At 38.1% G+C, this 21,315-nt stretch overlaps 1 protein-coding gene across 1 annotated transcript in view; it reads left to right on the top strand.

Annotated features, from left to right (window-relative positions):
- fbxw2 (F-box and WD repeat domain containing 2) overlaps positions 1 to 21,315 on the top strand; it is a 78,469-nt gene that overhangs the window by 28,850 nt on the left and 28,304 nt on the right. The window contains exons 2-4 of the mRNA XM_061980583.1: positions 3,380 to 3,672; positions 5,586 to 5,808; positions 16,564 to 16,758. Coding sequence (XP_061836567.1) covers positions 3,406 to 3,672; positions 5,586 to 5,808; positions 16,564 to 16,758 — 685 coding nt within the window. The 5' untranslated portion in view covers positions 3,380 to 3,405. The remainder of the gene's footprint in view (positions 1 to 3,379; positions 3,673 to 5,585; positions 5,809 to 16,563; positions 16,759 to 21,315) is intronic.

The raw sequence follows: 21,315 nt of genomic DNA on the forward strand, positions 1-21,315 counted from the left end.
TTGTATTATCTATTTGTGTGTGGCGTTGTGCGGGTCTTTCTTCCTGTTGGGTGGGGTCCATGCCTGTGTGGCCCGACCTTGCGCTGTGGGGTCTGTGTTGGTGACTTCATGCGGTGGCGGTGCGGCCCCCTTGTCTGGTCTAGATGCTGTGTCTCGGTTGTTTGGGCAGTGGTGTGTTTGTGCAGGTTTGGGTTGGGGTGGTGGGGTCTTTTGGTGGGGGAGGTGTTAATGTCCCTTGTTTGCATGTTGGCGTTTGGGCTTACTGGCGGGCTGGCGCTGGCTGGTCTCCGTTATCCTGTTGGCGTGTGGTTGCCGGTCGCAGTTTTTTCGATCGCTTTGATTTGATCGAGTGGTGCTGGTTGTCTGGGGGTACTGCAGCTGCTGTTTCTGCTGCCGTTTGTTTGTGGTGTGGGCGCCTGTGGCTGCTGGGTCCGGTGCAGGGGGATGGCTGATGTTGTGACTGGTAGCAGCGCGCGTGTGGTGGTTGTCGGGGCTGACGAACTTGCCGGCTTCATACTCGTTTATTGTCGTGTTGGTTGGCTTGTCGGTTGTGGGCCTGGGATGCCCTTGCGCCCTACCGCGCCGCCCTTCGCGCCCGGTGTCAAACCGTCGTCTGGGGCGGGCTTCTCGGGAGTTGTCCCTGGGTGACCGGGGTGCGGCCTGGGGGAGGAGATCGGCTGGTTCTCAGTGGGCAGTGGTTGCCGGGACTTGATCGTGTCCCGCCGGCCTGTGTATGGATTTGTTGTTGTATATATATGAGTGTGTGTGCATGTGGATGGATGGATGTAGGTATGTAAATGTGTGTATGTATGTATATGTGTGTGCATGTATGGGTATAGGTATGTGTGTGTTTATAGATGTGTATATGTATACAGGTATATGTATGTATATATGCATGTATGTATGTATGTATGTGTGTGTATATATATATATATATATATATATATATATATATATATATATATATAAAAACCCCGTTTCCATATGAGTTGGGACATTGTGTTAGATGTAAATATAAATGGAATACAATGATTTGCAAATCCTTTTCAACCCATATTCAATTGAATGCACTACAAAGACAAGATATTTGATGTTCAAACTCATAAACTTTATTTTTTTTTTGCAAATAATAATTAACTTAGAATTTCATGGCTGCAACACGTGCTAAAGTAGTTGGGAAAGGGCATGTTCACCACTGTGTTACATCACCTTTTCTTTTAACAACACTCAATAAACGATTGGGAACTGAGGAAACTAATAGTTGAGGCTTTGAAAGTGGAATTCTTTCCCATTCTTGTTTTATGTTCAGTCATTCAACAGTCCGGGGTCTCTGCTGTCATATTTTACGCTTCATAATGCGCCACACATTTTCGATGGGAGACAGGTCTGGACTGCAGGCGGGTCAGAAAAGTACCCGCACTCTTTTTTTACGATGCCACGCTGTTGTAACACGTGCTGAATGTGGCTTGGCATTGTCTTGCCGAAATAAGCAGGGGCGTCCATGAAAAAGACGGCGCTTAGATGGCAGCATATGTTGTTCCAAAACCTGTATGTACCTTTCAGTATTAATGGTGCCTTCACAGGTGTGTAAGTTACCCATGCCTTGGGCACTAATGCACCCCCATACCATCACAGATGCTGGCTTTTGAACTTTGCGTCGATAACAGTCTGGATGGTTCGTTTCCCCTTTGGTCCGGATGACACAATGTCGAATATTTCCAAAAACAATTTGAAATGTGGACTCGTCAGACCACAAAACACTTTTCCACTTTGCATGAGTCAATCTTAGATGATCTCGGGCCCAGAGAAGCCGGCGGCGTTTCTGGATGTTGTTGATAAATGGCTTTCGCTTTGCATAGTAGAGCTTTAACTTGCACTTACAGATGTAGCGACGAACTGTATTTAGTGACAGTGGTTTTCTGAAGTGTTCCTGAGCCCAAGTGGTGATATCCTTTAGAGATTGATGTCGGTTTTTGATACAGTGCCGTCTGAGGGATCGAAGGTCACGGTCATTCAATGTTGGTTTCCGGCCATTTCGCTTACGTGGAGTGATTTCTCCAGATTCTCTGAACCTTTTGATGATATTATGGACCGTAGATGTTGAAATCCCTAAATTTCTTGCAATTGCACTTTGAGAAACGTTGTTCTTAAACTGTTTGACTATTTGCTCACGCAGTTGTGGACAAAGGGGTGTACCTCGCCCCAGCCTTTCTTGTTAAAGACTGAGCATTTTTTGGGAAGCTTTTTTTATACCCAATCATGGCATCCACCTGTTCCCAATTAGCCTGCACACCTGTGGGATGTTCCAAATAAGTGTTTGATGAGTATTCCTCAACTTTATCAGTATTTATTGCCACCTTTCCCAACTTCTTTGTCACGTGTTGCTGGCATCAAATTCTAAAGTTAATGATTATTTGCAAAAAAAAAAACGTTTATCAGTTTGAACATCAAATATGATGTCTTTGTAGCATATTCAAATGAATATGGGTTAAAAATGATTTGCAAATCATTTTATTCCGTTTATATTTACATCTAACACAATTCCCCAACTCATATGGAAACGGGGTTTGTATATGTATTGTTGCATTTGAACAACTGTATTGTTGATAATAGAGGTAAATTATTGGTATTGTTAATTATCAATAGTGCTATTTCTATTGGTATTTGTAATGATCCATTTGTAGTGTAATAATGTTCATTGTCATTTCTGTATTATTATTTATTTCGCTAACTGCTTCTTTGCTATCACTTTTACCATCATATTTGTACATATCATATTTGCTGATGTTGCTCTATTGTTGTTGTTGTTATTGTTATGTTTGCTGTTGTTGTTTTTGTCTCTCTGTCTAATCCCCCTCTTGTCCCCATGATTTCCCCCTGTCTTCCTTTTTTTCTCTTTCTATCCCCCCCTGCTCCGGCCTGGCTGCACCAAATGATAATATAAATACATTTAATAAAGTCAAATACAAATAAGGCAACAAGAGAAGTATCCTACACTTCTCTTTTGTAAAGTAAATTTGAATAGCCGATATGGGCATCTACATCAACAATATGATTTGCCTGAGAAGCTGGACAGGACAAAAAAAAGAAAAAGGAACACAAACATAATGCTAAAAGGTTCTAATCATACTACAAACATGTATTTCTAAGTTCAAAGAATTGTGCAGGGTCATCCACTGGTTCAAGCAAATATTTTAAAAAAAATTACCGTTGCATGTCTTTAAATGCTGTTTCTCAGAAAAGTTAAGTTATTTAAGTTTTTATAATGTAAACACCACACAAACAGTCACTGTCCTAGTGCTTATAGTACAATATGAATGATGTGAAGATGAATAGTAGAAATGTTGTGTCAAGCTAAAATGCTCTTTTGTTTTTCTAGGTTTTGCAGGTTGCGCTAATGATCTCATGGAGAGAACAGATTTTGAGGGGTGGCTGGAGTCAATCTCAGCCAGTTTTCTTACGCTAAACGACCAGCAGCGCATCCAGTCTTTAGACCACCTTATATCCATCAGTGGTGCTGCCCAGCTTCGTCACTTGTCTAATGGACTCGAGGCGCTGCTCAAACGTGACTTCCTGCGACTCCTGCCTCTGGAACTGGCTTTCTATTTGCTGCGCTGGTTAGATCCGCAGACTTTACTCACCTGCTGCCTCGTGTGCAAGCAATGGAATAAAGTAAATATGATTGTCACTGCTATTCCTTTCATTCTACTGTTGTTAATTGATGTTTCTCGGGAATACTTTCTGAAATACTTCCATTATTCAGGCGCTCCAGGAATTTGTGATGTTGCGATTGCACCAATTAACACAAATTCAACAAATCCCCGCACATTATGCAACTTTGTCTATTGTCCACAACTTCCTTGTACATTTTAGCCAATCAGCATCATTTCTGCCAATCAAATTTGACCCGTAGCAGCGCTAAAACACAGATGTCACCTGTTTAATCAAAACTTCTGTTTGTTTTTTATGTAGATGAAGCAGAAACAGCAACATGTAGAAATACATCAACTCAATTGTTAAAATGGCACAATTGTCATCTTCCCGCATAGCTCAGACCATCTGCAGCGCAGAGCCTTCTGGGTAATGTAGTATATACACATTTAGCAGTGCACTGGCGTCATCACTTTCTAGCTTACATGTGTTTATATATTTACCGGTATTTAAAATGTGCTATCCAGAGTGAGTAAATTAACATGTTCTCACTTGCCATGCTGACCTGATGTTGACGTGTGATGATAATCTCTCATCGTCTCTCATTTACCAGCAGAAATTAGCGCTATAGATCGCTCTCAACAGTTCACAAATACTCTTAAAGTGCAAAGATAAACGTGTTGGAAGATTAAGGAAAGTGTTAAGATGAAAAACACTTTTCAAGTGTAAAACATACACGGAGAATGTCTGCAACTTGTGGACGACAGAGTAGACCGCAGACAATAAGGAAGCTTTTTATAGTGTTTATTTCTATAATTATAATGAAATATTATTATTATTAATTGCAATTAATTTAAACCTTACAGTAATTTGACAATGAGCTCAGAGTATGCACTTTTACTGCCATCTAGTATAAAAGGTGTAAAACATCAATCAATACAGTATTTATTTTCCAATTTGTATTGAAATTATGTGCTCTTTGTAGCTAAGATTGCAAGGAACATTCAAAACATTGATAAAAAAAATAAATCTAACATTTCAGGTTAATTGAAATGTTAATCCATTTTGATAAACATTTACATGGAAAAACCTGGTTCTCAAAATCTACAAGGTATTAAAATGAAGGAGTGCTTACTCTTTTTACATATTTTACATATATTTACTACTGGTTAAAAGTAAATTAAGTTGTTTGTTCAGTGAGTTTTCATGTAGTAATGACACTGGTACTGCTGGAAAGACTATGAATGATGTTAGCTTAATTTCAACAATGCTAAATTTGTTATGTCTTTTGTTTTATGAAATTATTCATGACAGATAGGCTGATTGGCAACACTACATTGGCCCTAGTGAATGAATGTGAGTGTGAATGTTGTCTATCTGTGTTGACCCTGTGATGAGGTGGCGACTTGTCCAGGGTGTACCCTGCCTTCCACCCGTGTGCAGCTGGGATAGGCTCCAGCACCCCCGCGACCTCTTAAGGGACAAGCGGTAGAAATGGATGGATGGATGGAAATGCTGCTCTTTGTTAGCTTTCTTTGCCTTTTAAGTGTTTTTGCTTTGTATTGTCTGTCTTCTGTTTTCCTAAATTTAGTTTTGATCAGCTTTTTAGCTTACAATCTTTTGGTTATGTCCATGTATAGCATGTGCACATTGCATCCGGAAACATTAACAGCGCTCGGAATGAAAAAGAAAAATTCCTCTAAATTGTACAAAATAATGACATTAATAACAACTTTACAAATGTTTAAAAAAAAAGTTAAGAAATGACATGTACTTAATGGTATTACAAACGCTTTAGCACTTAGCATTGTGTAGCACTTAGCATACAACCCATTCACTTCCCCCGGGAAGCACTGTATTCTAATTATTATCATCATTATAATTATTTTGGAATTCTCATGTTGAAAGTGTAATGTGTGTCCATCTCTCTGTAGGTGATAAACTCATGCCTGGAGGTGTGGCAGAGTGCTTGTCGTAAGCTTGGCTGGAGGATCGATGAGTCCATTCAGGATGCATCCCATTGGAAGGGTGTCTACATTAAGGCTAAGCTGCGAATGATGCAGTTGAAGGATCAGAAGGCCTTTGAGACGTCCTCACTGATTGGCCACAGTGCTCGTGTGTATGCTCTCTACTATAAGGATGGTCTACTCTGTACAGGTATGCTGTTTCTTAATGTCATTCTTTTTTCAACTTTTACAGAATATGTTTGTATAAACTGAGTAAAGTAAAGTAACTGAGTAGAATACCTAGAGTGCCCTGCAGAAGTATTCACCCCCCTTGGATGTTTCAGCCTTTTGTTGCTTTTATTATTGGAATCATTATAGTAATTAATTAATGTGAGTGTGAATGGTTGCCCGTCTATTTGTGTTGGCCCTGCAATGAGGTGTAATTCCCTTTGTCAAGGTAAAAACCGATTTTTAAAAACTGCTGTCAATTATTTAAAAACATCAAGTTGTCCCGCGTGACATCGCACTTCAACATTTGCGGCTTAGCTCTACTGTCGATCTATTTTTTTTATTTTTCAAAGCCTGTTGTACGTTTTTTGTTTTTTTTAAGCATTTTCAAACATAAATGTGGCAAGATGGACTAAAACTGTTGCGTTCGGGTCCCGTCGTAGCAAGGATTGTGTTCCCCAGGATGCGGAAGGACGGGCAGGAAAACAGCTTGCAGGTAAGCAAAGTCTTTTTTTAATCCAAGGCAAGACAAAATTACAAAAATTAAGACGCTAGTGTAGCGTGCAGCGAAATAACCTACCAGTCGCCAACATTGAAGTATTTAAGCCAAGGGTGTCAAACTCTGGCCCGTGGGCCAAATTTGGCCCGCTGTGTAATTTCACTTGGCCCTTGAGACTATATCAAATTAACACTAGAGCTGGCCCGCCGATTATATTCAGCGGCGGTGCCGCGGTAACACCGCATTCACCGCTAATTCTCATACTTGCCAACCCTCCCGGGAGACTCAATTTTCAGTGCCCCTCCCAAAAATCGTCACATCCGCTTTTCACCCAGTCCAGAAATGCTGGCCCAGTCACATAATATGTGCGGCTTCAGCACGCACACACACGTGAATGCAACGCATACTTGGCCAACAGCGATACAGGTTACACTGACGGTGCCCGTATAAATAACTTTAACACTGTTAGAAATATGCGCCACCATGAGAATTCACACCAAACAATAATGACAAACACATTTCGGGAGAACATCCGCACCATAACACAACATAAACATAACAAAACAAATACCTAGAATCCCATGCAGCCCTAACTCTTCCGGGCTGCAATATACACCCCCGCTACCACCAAACCCCGCCCCCCAACCTCGCCCACCTCAACCGACGCACGGAGGGGGTGGGGGGTGGGGGGTTTGGTGGTAGCGGGTTTGTATATTGCAGCCCGGAAACATTAGGGCTGCATGGGATTCTGGGTATTTGTTTTGTTGTGTTTATGTTGTGTTATGGTGCGGATGTTCTCCCGAAATGTGTTTGTCATTCTTGTTTGGTGTGGATTCACAGTGTGGCGCATATTTCTAACAGTGTAAAAGTTATTTATACGGGCACCGTCAGTGTAACCTGTATCGCTGTTGGCCAAGTATGCGTTGCATTTACGTGTGTGTGTGCGTGCTGAAGTCGCACATATTTTGTGATCGGGCCGGCACGTTGTTGGAATGGATGAAAAGCAGACGTGACGACAGCTCGTGGAGGACGATAAATGCAGTGCCTTTAAAGCACGCCCCCAGGACTGTGGTCCGGGTGGATAATGACTGACGAACAACTTCGTTCGATAATGAAAGATGCCTCAGCTCAAAGCCTGAGCCCCGACATTAATGAACTAGCATCCAAGAAAAGATGGCAGGTATCTGGCTTGGGCACATCAGATTAGATCAGTGTGTTGCAAACTGAGCAGTTTAAAGTCCTGAATGGTTGGAATTATTCATTGTTATTTTATTTTCTAATTTATTAGCCTGTGGAAAAAGTTAATGTTGATATTTACCTCAGAAAGCTGCAAATAGAAAAGAGGCATCACATTTTATTTAAATTGTATTTAATATGACATTGATATTTTTTGATTATTATTATTATTATTATTTGAAACTCGATTTTGCATGTCACTATAAAGTTATATAAGCCTTGCTTGTTCAATATTCAATGCAAAACTTGTTTGGGTCCCTATTAAAAGGTTAATTTGTTCAACCTTGGCCCACGGCTTTGTTCAGTTTTAAATTTTGGCCCACTCTGTATTTGAGTTTGACACCCCTGATTTAAGCGTTGAAAAGAAAACACTTAAACGTGGCAAGAACAAGCAAACACAACTTGTCATGACTCGAGAGTAGCGAGTGCGAAGTGACGTGGGCTTAAAAAGGGACACAAATAAGGCGGTTGCAGGTGGAGCCACTCATCATGAAAATTAAACTTGGTGGGGAACAAATGCTCAATGCTCCTAGCAACAGGAAACTTTACTATGGGAGGCTAAGAAGCACTGGAAACATAAAAAATAAACCAAAAACAGACATGATCAGTAGTGACGGATCATGACAAAAATTATCAATACTACAGTAGATGAGACTAAACATATCAGAGTGTGCTGTTCAGTATCGTAGACACTGATTGGCTTAACCTGAGGTAGCATTATTATATTGCAGTTAATCTCAAATGGTGGGGCGGGGGCCTTATCAATATCATGCAGTATCATGCTTCAAAGCCCGCTTCAAAAAGCTGTGCACTACAAAACTTGCTCATTGTAGCCACTAGTCTTGACTTACATTATTTTAAAAAAAAGCCGCAAAAATGGATTTATCCATTGTTTTGTAGGTTGAAGTGTGGTATATACTGTATATTGTGCTCCTGAGTTAATTTTGCTGATACATTTTAGTTTATTATTAGCCATTAATCTATTTCCTACTGCTTGTCCCTTTCGGGGTCACGGGGGGCAGGAGCCTATCCCAGCTGCACTTGGTGGAAGGCAGGGTACACCGTGGACAAGTCGTCATCTCATTGCAGGGCCAACACAGACAGGCAACCATTCACACTCCCATTATGCAATATTATATTATATTATATTTATATGATATTATATTAGTTTATTATATTATATTATATTATGTTGTATTATACAGTTTGTTAATCTTTTCTGTTACAGACTAAAAACAATGTTACTAAGTTATTTTTTGTTGCAAGTTGATCCATATTTCTTTTTTTTTTTAACTTTTTTTGTTTTCTTCAACGTTAGTAATGATACAATGTTATGCAGAGGTTTACTTAAAACAATTTTATAGTCACTGCGGAGAATGTTTTCCTCTTCTGAGGGTGGTGTGACAAAAAATTAATTGAAAAGCACTACTATATTGGATTAAGCAAAGGGGAGTTGTACTTTTATTAGAGTTTTGCCTATCGTTTGCAATCATTATGAAACATGGTGACAGATGTTTTTTTTAATGCATTCTAAATAGGAAATAAATGTGATCAATAGTCTGCTTACAATAGAACTTTTGGGAGCCACTCTATTCTGCTTATAAAGCCCTTAAACACATCCAAACAGTTAAGGTTTTATATACATAATGTAAGTATATATGTAATGTAATAAAAGGCACATTTATATTAATATTTAATATTTACGTATTCATTTTAAGCATACGCGGCTCATTAATTTCAAAAACGCATCACGATATTCGCTTTTTTTTTAACTACATCCCTGATTACTGCTCACTTCATGAGAGCCAGCAAACAAAATAAAATATCACTTACTGTACTAGGTCTGCTGTCATTAGGATGCTGACTGCTAAAATGTTCATATATTCCCACTTGGATGAAGAATGACTCATAATCCTCGTGAAGAAAAGGGAGTACAACCAAGCGTCTTTTCGTGTTCTCGCCGTTTTTGGGTCTAAATTGGCTGTCAAAGTGTACCAACTTGTCGGAATACATCCTCGTCCTTTTTACTATCCAGGTGAGAAGCATGATTTATGATCTTCAATAAAGTTTGACAAGCAACGAACCGGGGGAAATAGCTGATCAGGCGATTATGTCAACATTAGCACACAAGCTTGTGATCCCGGCGCTGCTATAAATAGTTTGTCTGCGTCAGCGCTTATATTAACAATATCACTAATACTTGGTTAATATTCAAGTCACAACATGTAAATAGAGTATTGCTGGTGGTTTTTGGATGTTATTTTATTGTTTTATTGGGCGGAATCGAGGACCTCTTATGGCTCTGCTGTAAGCTGACTTTTATTAACGTTTATTTACGAGTTAAAATGCATTTAAAAAATCCAGCTGTCGTCATGTCATACATAATAATGATTGTGAACAATAGGCCAAATTCCCAAAAATGTGCAGTTCCTCTTTAAGCAAGTGTAACGGTGATTATGTGGGTGTTATTTCATGTCGAGAGGGCTCTCATATTGTTATGCATTTACATGGTTGTAAACTGTTCTTTTAATGCTCCAGCTATGAAAATATTTGATTTACAATTAATAACTCCTACTTTGTGGAAATTGATTTACTTTACCCGAATGATCGGGCCAATTAACAGCGATAAACAAGAGTTTGCTTTATAAGGTAAAATCAGTGTTTGCATAAATATCCACCCCCTTTTTAAGATAACTCAGGGGTGACCATTAGGTCGATCGCGGAGGGAGACTCATTTGATCACCAGCCAGGCATTAAAAAAATAGACCTAAAAATTAGTGCTCATCAATGTTTACTATGACGTCACTTTCGCCACTTGATTGACATTCACGGCACCCAAGGATCTTGTGAAATGATGCTGGCCGCTGTGAGCTCAGTATGAAGAAAAAAACGACCGGGAGATACGCAACAAGCACTTTTATTTTAACAGACTCTCTCGCTGTACCTGCTGTCAAAACTGTAAAGACTGACTGCACAGTTCCTGTCTTTGCAATAAAACTCCTGCTTCATCCGACCTGTGCTACAAAATAAGGGTGTCATAAAACTAGCGCACACAATCTAGTTAGCTACCGAGTTTGCCTCCAATGTATTTTTTTTGAAGGGTATACAAACGAGTATGGAAGCTTGCTTGACAAATAAGAGTCCAGAAACCTGCCACTTTGATGTGGTACTAGAAAGAAAGGAGGACTTTTTTCCCCCTCCACAATGTAAACGGAAAGTTGTGGAACTTATCACTACTACTGTAAATCATGTCTGATTCAAATTAATACAAGTCATGAGAACAAGGTTATACACCAACTTATATTCTTGTCGTCATGAAAGAAGGGAATCTGTATGCTTTAAACATGCTTGTATTTTTGTTAAACACTTTAAACGTGTTAACAAAATATGTCTGTTTTTTATATATATATATATATATATATATATATATATATATATATATATATATATATATATATATGTATATATGTATATATATATATATATATATGTATGTTTGTATTTATTTATGTATGTATGTATGTATGTATGTATGTATGTATGTATGTGTGTGTGTGTGTATATATATATATATATATATATACATACAGTTGTGCTCATAAGTTTACGTACCCTGGGAGAATTTATGATTTCTTGGCCATTCAGAATATGAATGATAACAGAAAAACCTTTCTTCCACTCATGCTTAATGGTTGTGTGAAGCTATTTATTGGCAAACAACTGTGTTTACTCTTTTTAAATCAAAATGACAAAAGAAAGTACCCAAATGATGACGTAATGTAAGCGGGATACTCACATTACGCCAAACAGCACAGAGACAAGCCTCAAAACTTCTGGAACAAAGTAATTTGGAGTGATGAGACCAAAATGTAACTTTTTGGCCACTCGACCATGCAACCCATTTTTCTTCAAGTGCCTCCTTATTGTGCATCTTGAAAACAGCCACACCACAATTTTTCAGAGAATCCTGTATTTCAGCTGAAGTTATTTGTGGATTTTTCTTTGCATCTCGAACAATTTTCCTGGCAGTTGTGGCTGAAATCTTTGCTGGTCTACCTGAATCCCTCATTTTCCACTTCTTATTCAGCGTTTGAACACTGCTGATTGGCACTCTCAATTCCTTGGATATCTTTTTATACCCCTTTCCTGTTTCATGCAGTTCAATTACCTTTTCTCGCAGATCCTTTGACAATTCTTTTACCTTCCCCATGACTCAGAATCCAGAAACATCTGTGCAGCACTGGATGAAAGATGCAATGGTCTGTCAGAAGCCCAGAAACTCACCTGACCTTTTTTACACACACATTAATTACAAACAAACAGGTCACAGGTGAGGATTGGAACCTTGATTAGCCATTCAAACCTGTTTGTGTCAACTTTTGTGCGTGTTATCAGATCATAGTCACTGGGGAATGTAAAGTTTTGATCAGGGTCATTTGGGTACTTTCTTTTGTCATTTTGATTTAAAAAGAGTAAACACAGTTGTTTGCCAATAAATAGCTTCACACAACCATTAAGCATGAGTGGAAGAAAGGTTTTTGTGTTATCATTCATATTCTCTGAAGAATGGCCAAGAAATCATAAATTCTCCCAGGTTAACTTATGAGCACGACTGTATATATATGAATATATATATATATATATATATATATATATATATATATATATATATATATATATATATATATATATATACACACATACCTGCCAACTACTCCGGTTTTCCCGTAATTAGTACGGTTTTCATCAACCTATTCCGGGTTACGGTTGCAGTGATAAAAAATACGGTTTTTCATTAATTAAAAAATTTTTTTTTTTTTTAAATGCGCGAGGCTATTTATAGCACCGCTGCCAAGCACGAGGCACCTGTTGCCATTGTTTCCAAACGAGTGAACGATCATGGAATCAGCCGGAGAAAAATCGCAAACGAGTCTTAAACCGAAAAGAAAACTGCAGTCATTCCGTGAAGAATATTCAAAAGCCTATCCGGGAATAATTATCCGTTCCAAAAAGGGTGAAAACTACGCGAATTGCACCTTGTGCAGACAAGATTTTTTCGATCGGACACGGAGGAATTAGCGATGTAAAAGACCACGTTGGGACAAAAGAACACAAGTCTAATGCCGTTGCTAGCGATACAAGTGGAAAACTTTCAACGTTTTTCGGATTTTAGCCACAAAAAGGTAATGACACCAATGTTATCTATTGGAATTGTTTAGTACTGTTATACTGTTAAAAGTGTTTATACTATTTATGCTTTCAAGTCCAAGTTGAAGAAATCTTGTTAAATGTTGACAGCATAACTACCAAAATACAGAAGTATGTCCTTAATATTTTTGCAGTGCCATTTCTGTTGAAAAGTTAAAATGATTACATTAGAGATGTGATGTGCCACTTTTCAAGTGTCTGATGGCTTAAATTAATTTTCATTAATTTTTCATATTTTGAATTCTTTTGAAAGGCTTACAAAAAAACTACATTTGTATTGTAATTCCATGCTATTGACAGGACTATTAATCTTAATGAAGTTAGCTTACCATGTTTACAGTATGATAATTGTGATAGAAATGTGAATTTTAGGCACAGAATATTTTTTACAATTGAACAAGGCAGTAGATTATACAAGCTTGGACAGAAAGTTAATAATGACACCAATTTTTTTTTAAATGGAATTGTTTAGTACTGTTTTACCATTTGTTTACTGTAAAAAGTGTTTATACTGTTTATACTTTCAATTAACAAATTGAAGTCTTGTGAAAGGTTGACAGGATAACTGGCATTAACTGTCAAAATAATTTCAAACTATTGAAGTTATCTTACAGAATACCGTATTTTCCGCACTATAAGGCGCACCTAAAAACCACAAATTTTCTCAAAAGCTAACAGTGCGCCTTATAACCCGGTGCGCTTTATTACGATTAATTTTCATAAAGTTTCGATCTCGCAACTTCGGTAAACAGCCGCCATCTTTTTTCCCGGTAGAACAGGAAGCGCTTCTTCTTCTACGCAAGCAACCGCCAAGGAAAGCACCCGCCCCCATAGAACAGGAAGCGCTTTAAGCAACCACCCGCCCCCGGAAGAAGAAGAAAAAACGCGCGGATATCACCGTACGTTTCATTTCCTGTTTACATCTGTAAAGACCACAAAATGGCTCCTACAAAGGACAAGGATCCGGTTCATAAAAAGACGCAATCTCTCCATCCGCACACGGATTACTACCGTATTTCACAGCAACTGATATTCCTGTGGAACGGGAGCACGTACGGTGAATATTTGCACCACAGGGAATGAGAAGTCGTCCTTCACTGTGGTTCTAGCTTGCCATGCTAATGGCCAGAAACTTCCTCCCATGGTGATATTCAAAAGGAAGACCTTGCCAAAAGAGACCTTTCCAGCCGGCGTCATCATAAAAGCTAACTCGAAGGGATGGATGGATGAAGAAAAGATGAGCGAGTGGTTAAGGGAAGTTTACGCGAAGAGGCCGGGTGGCTTTTTTCACACAGCTCCGAAGGCGAACACACCTTCACTAAGACGGGCAGATAGCGCCGGTCGACATACGCCAACATCTGCCAGTGGATCGTAAATGCCTGGGCAGATAGTTTCGGTCACAACTGTGGTCCGAGCTTTCCGGAAGGCAGGATTCACAGAACTGCTGCACAACAACAGCGACACTGAATCCGATGACTTCGACGAGGCGGAGCCGGCCATTTTTGGATCCCACGCTTGCGCAACTTTTCAATTCGGACACCGAAGACGAAGAATTCGAAGGATTTACGAATGAAGAATAACTTCAGAAGGTGAGCGCTATGTTTATTTTGTGTGTTGTGACATTAACGTTCGAGCAACATTATGTTGCTATTTATTGCTCTACACCATTTTGAATTTTACTATGTTTGTGATTGCACATTTGCGTACATTTTGGGACAGAGTTGTTAGAACGCTGGTTTTCAATATATTATTAAAGTTTGACTGAACTATCTGACTGTTTTTTTGACATTCACTTTAGCGCAGCGTTTTTTTGACATTCACTTTAGCGCAGCGTAGGCGCGGCTTTTAGTCCGGGGCGGCTTATTGGTGGACAAAATTATGAAATATGTAATTCATAGAAGGTGCGGCTAATAATCCGGTGCGCCTTATAGTGCGGAAAATACGGTAAACATGTCAATCAACCCATATGATTTTTGCTGTAATATTTTTGTTTTGAAAAGTCACTGTGACTGATAGAAAAGTGATGGTTTTAGCAACATTTTAACCTGTCTGAATGCTAATAATCATTTTGCGTCGGGGGGCGAAGCCTGAACCCCCCACCAGGACTTTGTCCTGGACCTACCGGGGCCTGCGGCCCCTGGACCCTGGCTACTAGGTTTTTCTGATTTCAAAAGTTGGCAGGTATGTATATATATATGTATGTATGTATGTATGTGTATGTATATATATATATATATATATATATATATATATATATATATATATATATATATATATATATATATTATGTATATATATATACAGTATATATATATATATATGTATGGATGAATATGTCTATATATGTGTATATATATATATATATATATATATATTATGTATGTATGTATGTATATATATGTACAGTATATATATATGTGTATATATGTATATATGTATGTATGAATATGTCTATATATGTGTGTGTATAGATATATATATACAGTACATATATACAGTACATATGCTTGTGTGTGCGTGTAGTGTCGTGTTATGTATGTATGTATGTATGTATATATGTGTAGTGTAGTGCAGTGATTATGCAATGATTACAAACAATTAATTGGAGGCTGCCACCACAGTTGACATACTTCTGACAAAAATCATAATTTTTCCGTAATTGTTGGTCCATAGCTAATGAGAATTTTGGCAAAATGAGGGTAGTAGATTTTTTTGGTTGTGTATATTTTTACCTTTAATGCGCCGTCAGGAACGTGTTACACAGCCTACTGGTCACTAAATACTACAGCAAAGTGCATCAAATATGGCCACAAACTTATATTTTGATGAAATAAAAGCATGTTCATTAGCTGCAGTATGTTTAAAATTATATCTAGACATATTATTATGGTTTATTTTGTCAGGAAAACTAACATCAGAATGACTGCATGCACAACTGCATGCGTCCTTAGTAGCACACATGGCGCCTGTTGTTTAGTTGGCCATACTCTTTGTACAAAACTCTGTGTTAATTATGTATCTTCTGCCATCTAGTGGCTTGTCCTGCTTGTCACTTGTAAACCATACTTTATTTTGGAGTAAATAAATCATGCCATTTACACCAATTTGGAATCATTTGCATAGCTATACAACAACAGACGAACCCACACCTGACCTGATGTTGGAGTTGATAACAAAAAAGCAAACAGTGTCACACATATTGAGGAATATAAACAGTTAATCCTCTGCTGTAACTTTACCTATTACAAAGATATGAACAGTACAACATTAAAATAACTTGAAAAAAAAAGATACATTATTTTGTGTTTGTTAGTGGTCAGTAAGTATTTGATTCCTACCAACTAGTAAGCATTGTGACCTAGGGCTGCAACACATGTTAAAAGTGCAATTTGAATGTTGATGATGTGTGAAAAAAAGGAATGCAGTTTGTGGCAAGCAGAAAAATATTGTTTGTTTTCCCCTGGAATACGCATTAAATCTATAAAGTGTGTTTAATCTGATCGCTTAATTAATCAAACAAACTAATCAATGGATTACTAAAATAATCGATAGCTACAGCAATTATTTTTCTACTACAGTCTTAGAACTCGGTGTAACAATTGAGATTTTCTGCCTCCTCAAAGCTATTACAAATTGTCAACTGATTTAAATTTGTCAAAACATTCGAAATCGTGCCTACAGTATTTGTAGATATGACAAAAGGCACTTTTGTTTTGCAATATTTGGTTTGTATTGACATTTTAAAGTATGATTTACTTTCATAACATTTTCAACAACCTGTATATGTTCTTTCAGGATCTGATGATCTGTCTGCCAAATTATGGGATGTTCGCACTGGGCAGTGCATTTATGGAATTCAGACTCACACGTGTGCCACAGTTAAGTTTGATGAGCAGAAGCTGGTGACTGGATCCTTTGACAACACTGTTGCATGCTGGGAGTGGAGCACAGGGGCCAAAATTCAACAGTTCCGTGGCCACACAGGAGCAGGTTGGTTTCAATGTGGACCAGCTATTAAATTAGGAGTATGATACAAGTACGCTGGTACAGAGTCCCTGCTTTTCATAGGATTCAGTTTTTGACAGCAATGTTCGCCTAAAGTTTGCCCAAGTTTTCTTATACAATTATATCGTACGTTGGGCGTACTGTAACAAACCATTCTGTTAGCTCGGATAACATTTCGTGGAATGGAGTGTCCAAACAAATAATCCCACACGTTGATTCAGACTTTGTACTGTTTTTTGAGTTCGACTGCAAATTAATCCACCACGAACCAAACAAAGTTTCGAGTGCCAGCACTTTGACAGAGAACGTGAGAAACACTATTGAATTCAAGAAATAAAGTACAAAAATACCTCTTTTCTCCATTCCTCCCACTCTGCTTGTGGCTGTCTTTGCCAACAAAAGTCTTCAATAAAGGTAAAAGTGATGTGAAATGTTCATTTATACATTTATCACTGATCACTCAAGTATTGAAAATATATATTGACACCATCAATTTATGGATCGATCAGACCTCTTCTTACATGACTGCAACAGTGCTGACACTTCAAATGTTGTTATATTATCCTCTCTCTAGACCACAGGTGTCAAACTCAAGGCCTGAGGGCCAGATTCCGCTTGCCACATCATTTTATGTAGCCCGCAAAAGCCTAGAAATAATATGCGTCAATAAAGTACTTTTATCTTTTCTTACTAAATGTATTCGTTCTTTCCGTTTTGACCAAAAAAATGCATATACTGCATCTAATTGCATATATACAGTCATGGTCAAAAGTTTACCTACACTTGTGAAGGACATAATGTCATGGCTGTCTTGAGTTTCCAATCATTTCTACAACTGTTATTTTTTTGTGATAGAGTGATTGGAGCACATAATTGTTTGTCACACAAAACATTCATGAAGTTTGGTTCTTTTATGAATTTACTATGGGTCAACTGAAAATGTGACCAAATCTGCTGGGTCAAAAGTATACATACAGCAACATACATTATCAATTTTGGTGATGTAGAAAAGTTACAATCAAATCAAATTAGCTTCATGGCATGGCCTCTTAACTTCATGTGAGTGATTATGATTGACGACACCTGTTGAATTCTCTGAGCCAATTTAAATAGGGCTCATGTGATGCAGTCATTAGACTTGGTTACAAATGTGACAATGGGAAAGTCAAAGGAACTCAGCACAGATCCGAAAAAACGAATCATTGACTTGAACAAGTCACGAAAGTCACTTGGAGCCATTTCAAAGCAGCTTTTGGTCCCAAGAGCAACTGTGCAGACAATTGTTTGTAAGTACAAAGTGCATGGCACAGTTTTGTCACTTTCACGATCAGGAAGAAAACGCAAGTTATCACCTGCTGCTAAGAGAAAATTGGTCAGGATGATCAAGAGTCAACCGAGAACCACCAAAAAGCAGGTCTGCAATGAATTGGAAGCTGCTGGAACACAGGTGTCAGTGTCCACAGTCAAGCGTGTTTTGCATCGCCTTGGACTGAGAGGCTACTATGCAAGAAGGATGCCCTTGCTACAGAAGCGACACCTTAAGGCTCGTCTAAAGTTTGCTGCAGATCACATGGACAAAGATAAGATCTTCTGGAGGAAAGTTATGTGGTGAGATGAAACAAAAATTTAGCAATATGTTTGGAGGAGAAAAAGTGAGGCCTTGAATCCCATGAACATAACCGTCAAGCATGGTGGTGGTAGTATTATGCTCTGGGCCTGTTTTGCTGCCAATGGAACTGGTGCTTTACAGAGTAAATGGGACAATGAAAAAGGAGGATTACCTCCAAATTCTTCAAGACAACATAAAATCATCAGCCCGGAGGTTTGGTCTTGGGCGCAGTTGGGTGTTCCAACAGGACAATGACCCCAAACACACGTCAAAAGTGGTAAAGGAATGGCTAAATCAGGCTAGAATTAAGGTTTTAGAATGGCCTTCCCAAAGTCCTGACTTAAACCCCATTGAGAACATGTGGACAATGCTGAAGAAACAAGTAAATGTCAGAAAACCAACAAATTTAGCTGAACTGCACCAAATTTGTCAAGAGGAGTGGTCAAAAATTCAACGAGAAGCTTGCCAGAAGCTTGTGGATGGCTACCAAAAGCACCTTATTGCAGTGAAATTTGCCAAGGGACATGTAACCAAATATTAACATTGCTGTATGTATACCTTTGACCCAGCAGATTTGGTCACATTTTCAGTAGACCCATAATAAATTCATAAAAGAACCAAACTTCATGAATATGAAGTATGTGCTCAATCACTCCATCACAAAAAAAAAAAGAATTCTAGAAATTATTGGAAACTCAAGATAGCCATGACATTATGTTCTTTACAAGTGTATTTAAATTTTTGACCACGACTGTATATATATATTTTTTTTTACACAAAAACCCTTTTTTAACATCAATACAAATTTAATTGATATATTGTATGCATGTATATGCTGTATACAGTCTAATATTTACGTACTGTTGGCTATAGCATTAGACTACTTTTTATTTGCCTGAATCAGTGCAGATTTGGGTGTATTTTGAAAGCTTTAGAGGCAAATATATAAGCGATCATGAAAAAAATATTTTAAATGGGGTGGAGTGGATGTATACACTCTTAAGAATTTTTATTTTTTTAAATATTTAAACCATTTATCATCACCAAGATTTTACTGCTTGATATGACCTCCCCCCCAAAAATGGATTAACTCGCTGGAATATAAAGACAATATAACATACATCCATAAACGTGGATGCATACGCAAAAGTTCAATATATTTATCTGTACGGTAATTTTTTTATTTATATCTGCACCTTATTGCTATTTCATCCTGCACTACCATGAGCTAATGCAATGAAATTTCGTTCTTATCTGTACTGAAAAGTTCAAATTTGAATGACAATAAAAAGGAAGTCTAAGTCTATCTTCATTTGACATCTACAGTATTTAGACAGAAAAGATTGGAGGCACATAATGTATTTACATCTGAGGGGTCCACAAATTAAACAATCTGTGAAAGACAATGTTGGACTTATTCGTGCATCGCTAAGTAACGTATGTGATTGACATAACGATTGCCGTGCTGCTATTATCGTGACGCTAATGAGGGAGAAGGATACATTTGTTTGCAGTTGATTTCCTGCTAATAATATTAGTCTCATCTACAATTTATGTTTGTAGTGTGAAGTTCATATTTTGTCTCATTATTGAGCTGTAAATGTCCCTGTTGTTCAGCAATGTTTGCTAGCAATATCAAGATTCAGTATATGCTGTTGAGCGTACGAGAGATCTATTCATCTAGTTTATTAATATTATTAAGGGTATTTTCTTGATGCTAACAAATATCACCAGTGACACTATAATGTGGTCATCCATGGCGAATAAAGCACTTGGCTTTCCTGCACAACAATAACTAAGCTTTTAGTTTTTGTTATGAAAATGGACAATACAAATACGGCGGATTTGGCCAAAAATCACAATATTTATTACTTGGATTTGACATGAAGTTAGTTTATTTGCACAAGCAGGTCTTTGTAGTTTTATTTAGGCATAGCAACCACAAAAAAACACAAACTAATGAGATCTCTTGTCCATTTATTACGTTTAATTTTGCTGTCAAACACTACTAATATAATAGAGAATAAACTCGATTGCATCACAGAAAGTTTCTCAAAAAAATCAAATCCTCAAACTAACATTTTACAAAGTGATCTCTCTAGACACAAGCGGTCCGATTGTATTCCCCAAGATGATGGAAGTCATATTTTTAAGAGCCATATCTTTTGACCCACTTTCTTTTTCCCCCAGACTTAATTGCCTTTATGAAGCACTTCTTTCTGGACTCCATGAAAGCTTTTTCATATCTCTATATTTGAATGACTGAAACACCCAAAAATAGAACAGCAATACAGCATTTTCTGCTCAAACTGTACACTCACTCAAACTTGTTTTAGAGCTACGCTGAAGCTGCTTGACCATCGTGTGAATTAAGCCGCCAAGACAAAAATGGATATGACGTCATATGCAACCCAACTGTATCATAAAAAATGTTCCTCATTGCTTTATTTTGACAAAAAAATGTGCATCTAAACCACCTGTCAGTAGTGCGTCGGCTGGTCGCGCACCGAAACACAGTTGAGCAGGAGAGAAAGTTGAAGAGAAAGATACTTAAAGCGAACTAATGCATTTCTTGTGCAAGTAAACTACCCTAAATCTTTTGACATTACTACTGACAATAACCCTCAATCAATCAGTCAATTAAAGTATTTATATAGTGTCACGTAATGTAGGTGGCAAACCCCAAGATGCAGAGATGGCAGGCTTGGTGCAGGAAAACATGATCTAATGTCCAAAATAAGGCAAAACACAAACCAGGAACCAGGAACAGGCAAACTGGAGACAGGGAACAGGAACCAGCAAACAGGAAAACTGGAAACAACAACGGTCCGATAACGGATACTAGATGTCCTAGAAACTCCCCCATCCCCCATAAAAACAGTACAAAGTCACGGGAGGGTGGAGGGAGGACAAGGCGGTGGGCCACCAGGCAA

The sequence above is a fragment of the Nerophis lumbriciformis genome, linkage group LG20 (genome assembly GCF_033978685.3).
Source record: "Nerophis lumbriciformis linkage group LG20, RoL_Nlum_v2.1, whole genome shotgun sequence".
NCBI classification, from domain to species: Eukaryota; Metazoa; Chordata; class Actinopteri; order Syngnathiformes; family Syngnathidae; genus Nerophis; species Nerophis lumbriciformis.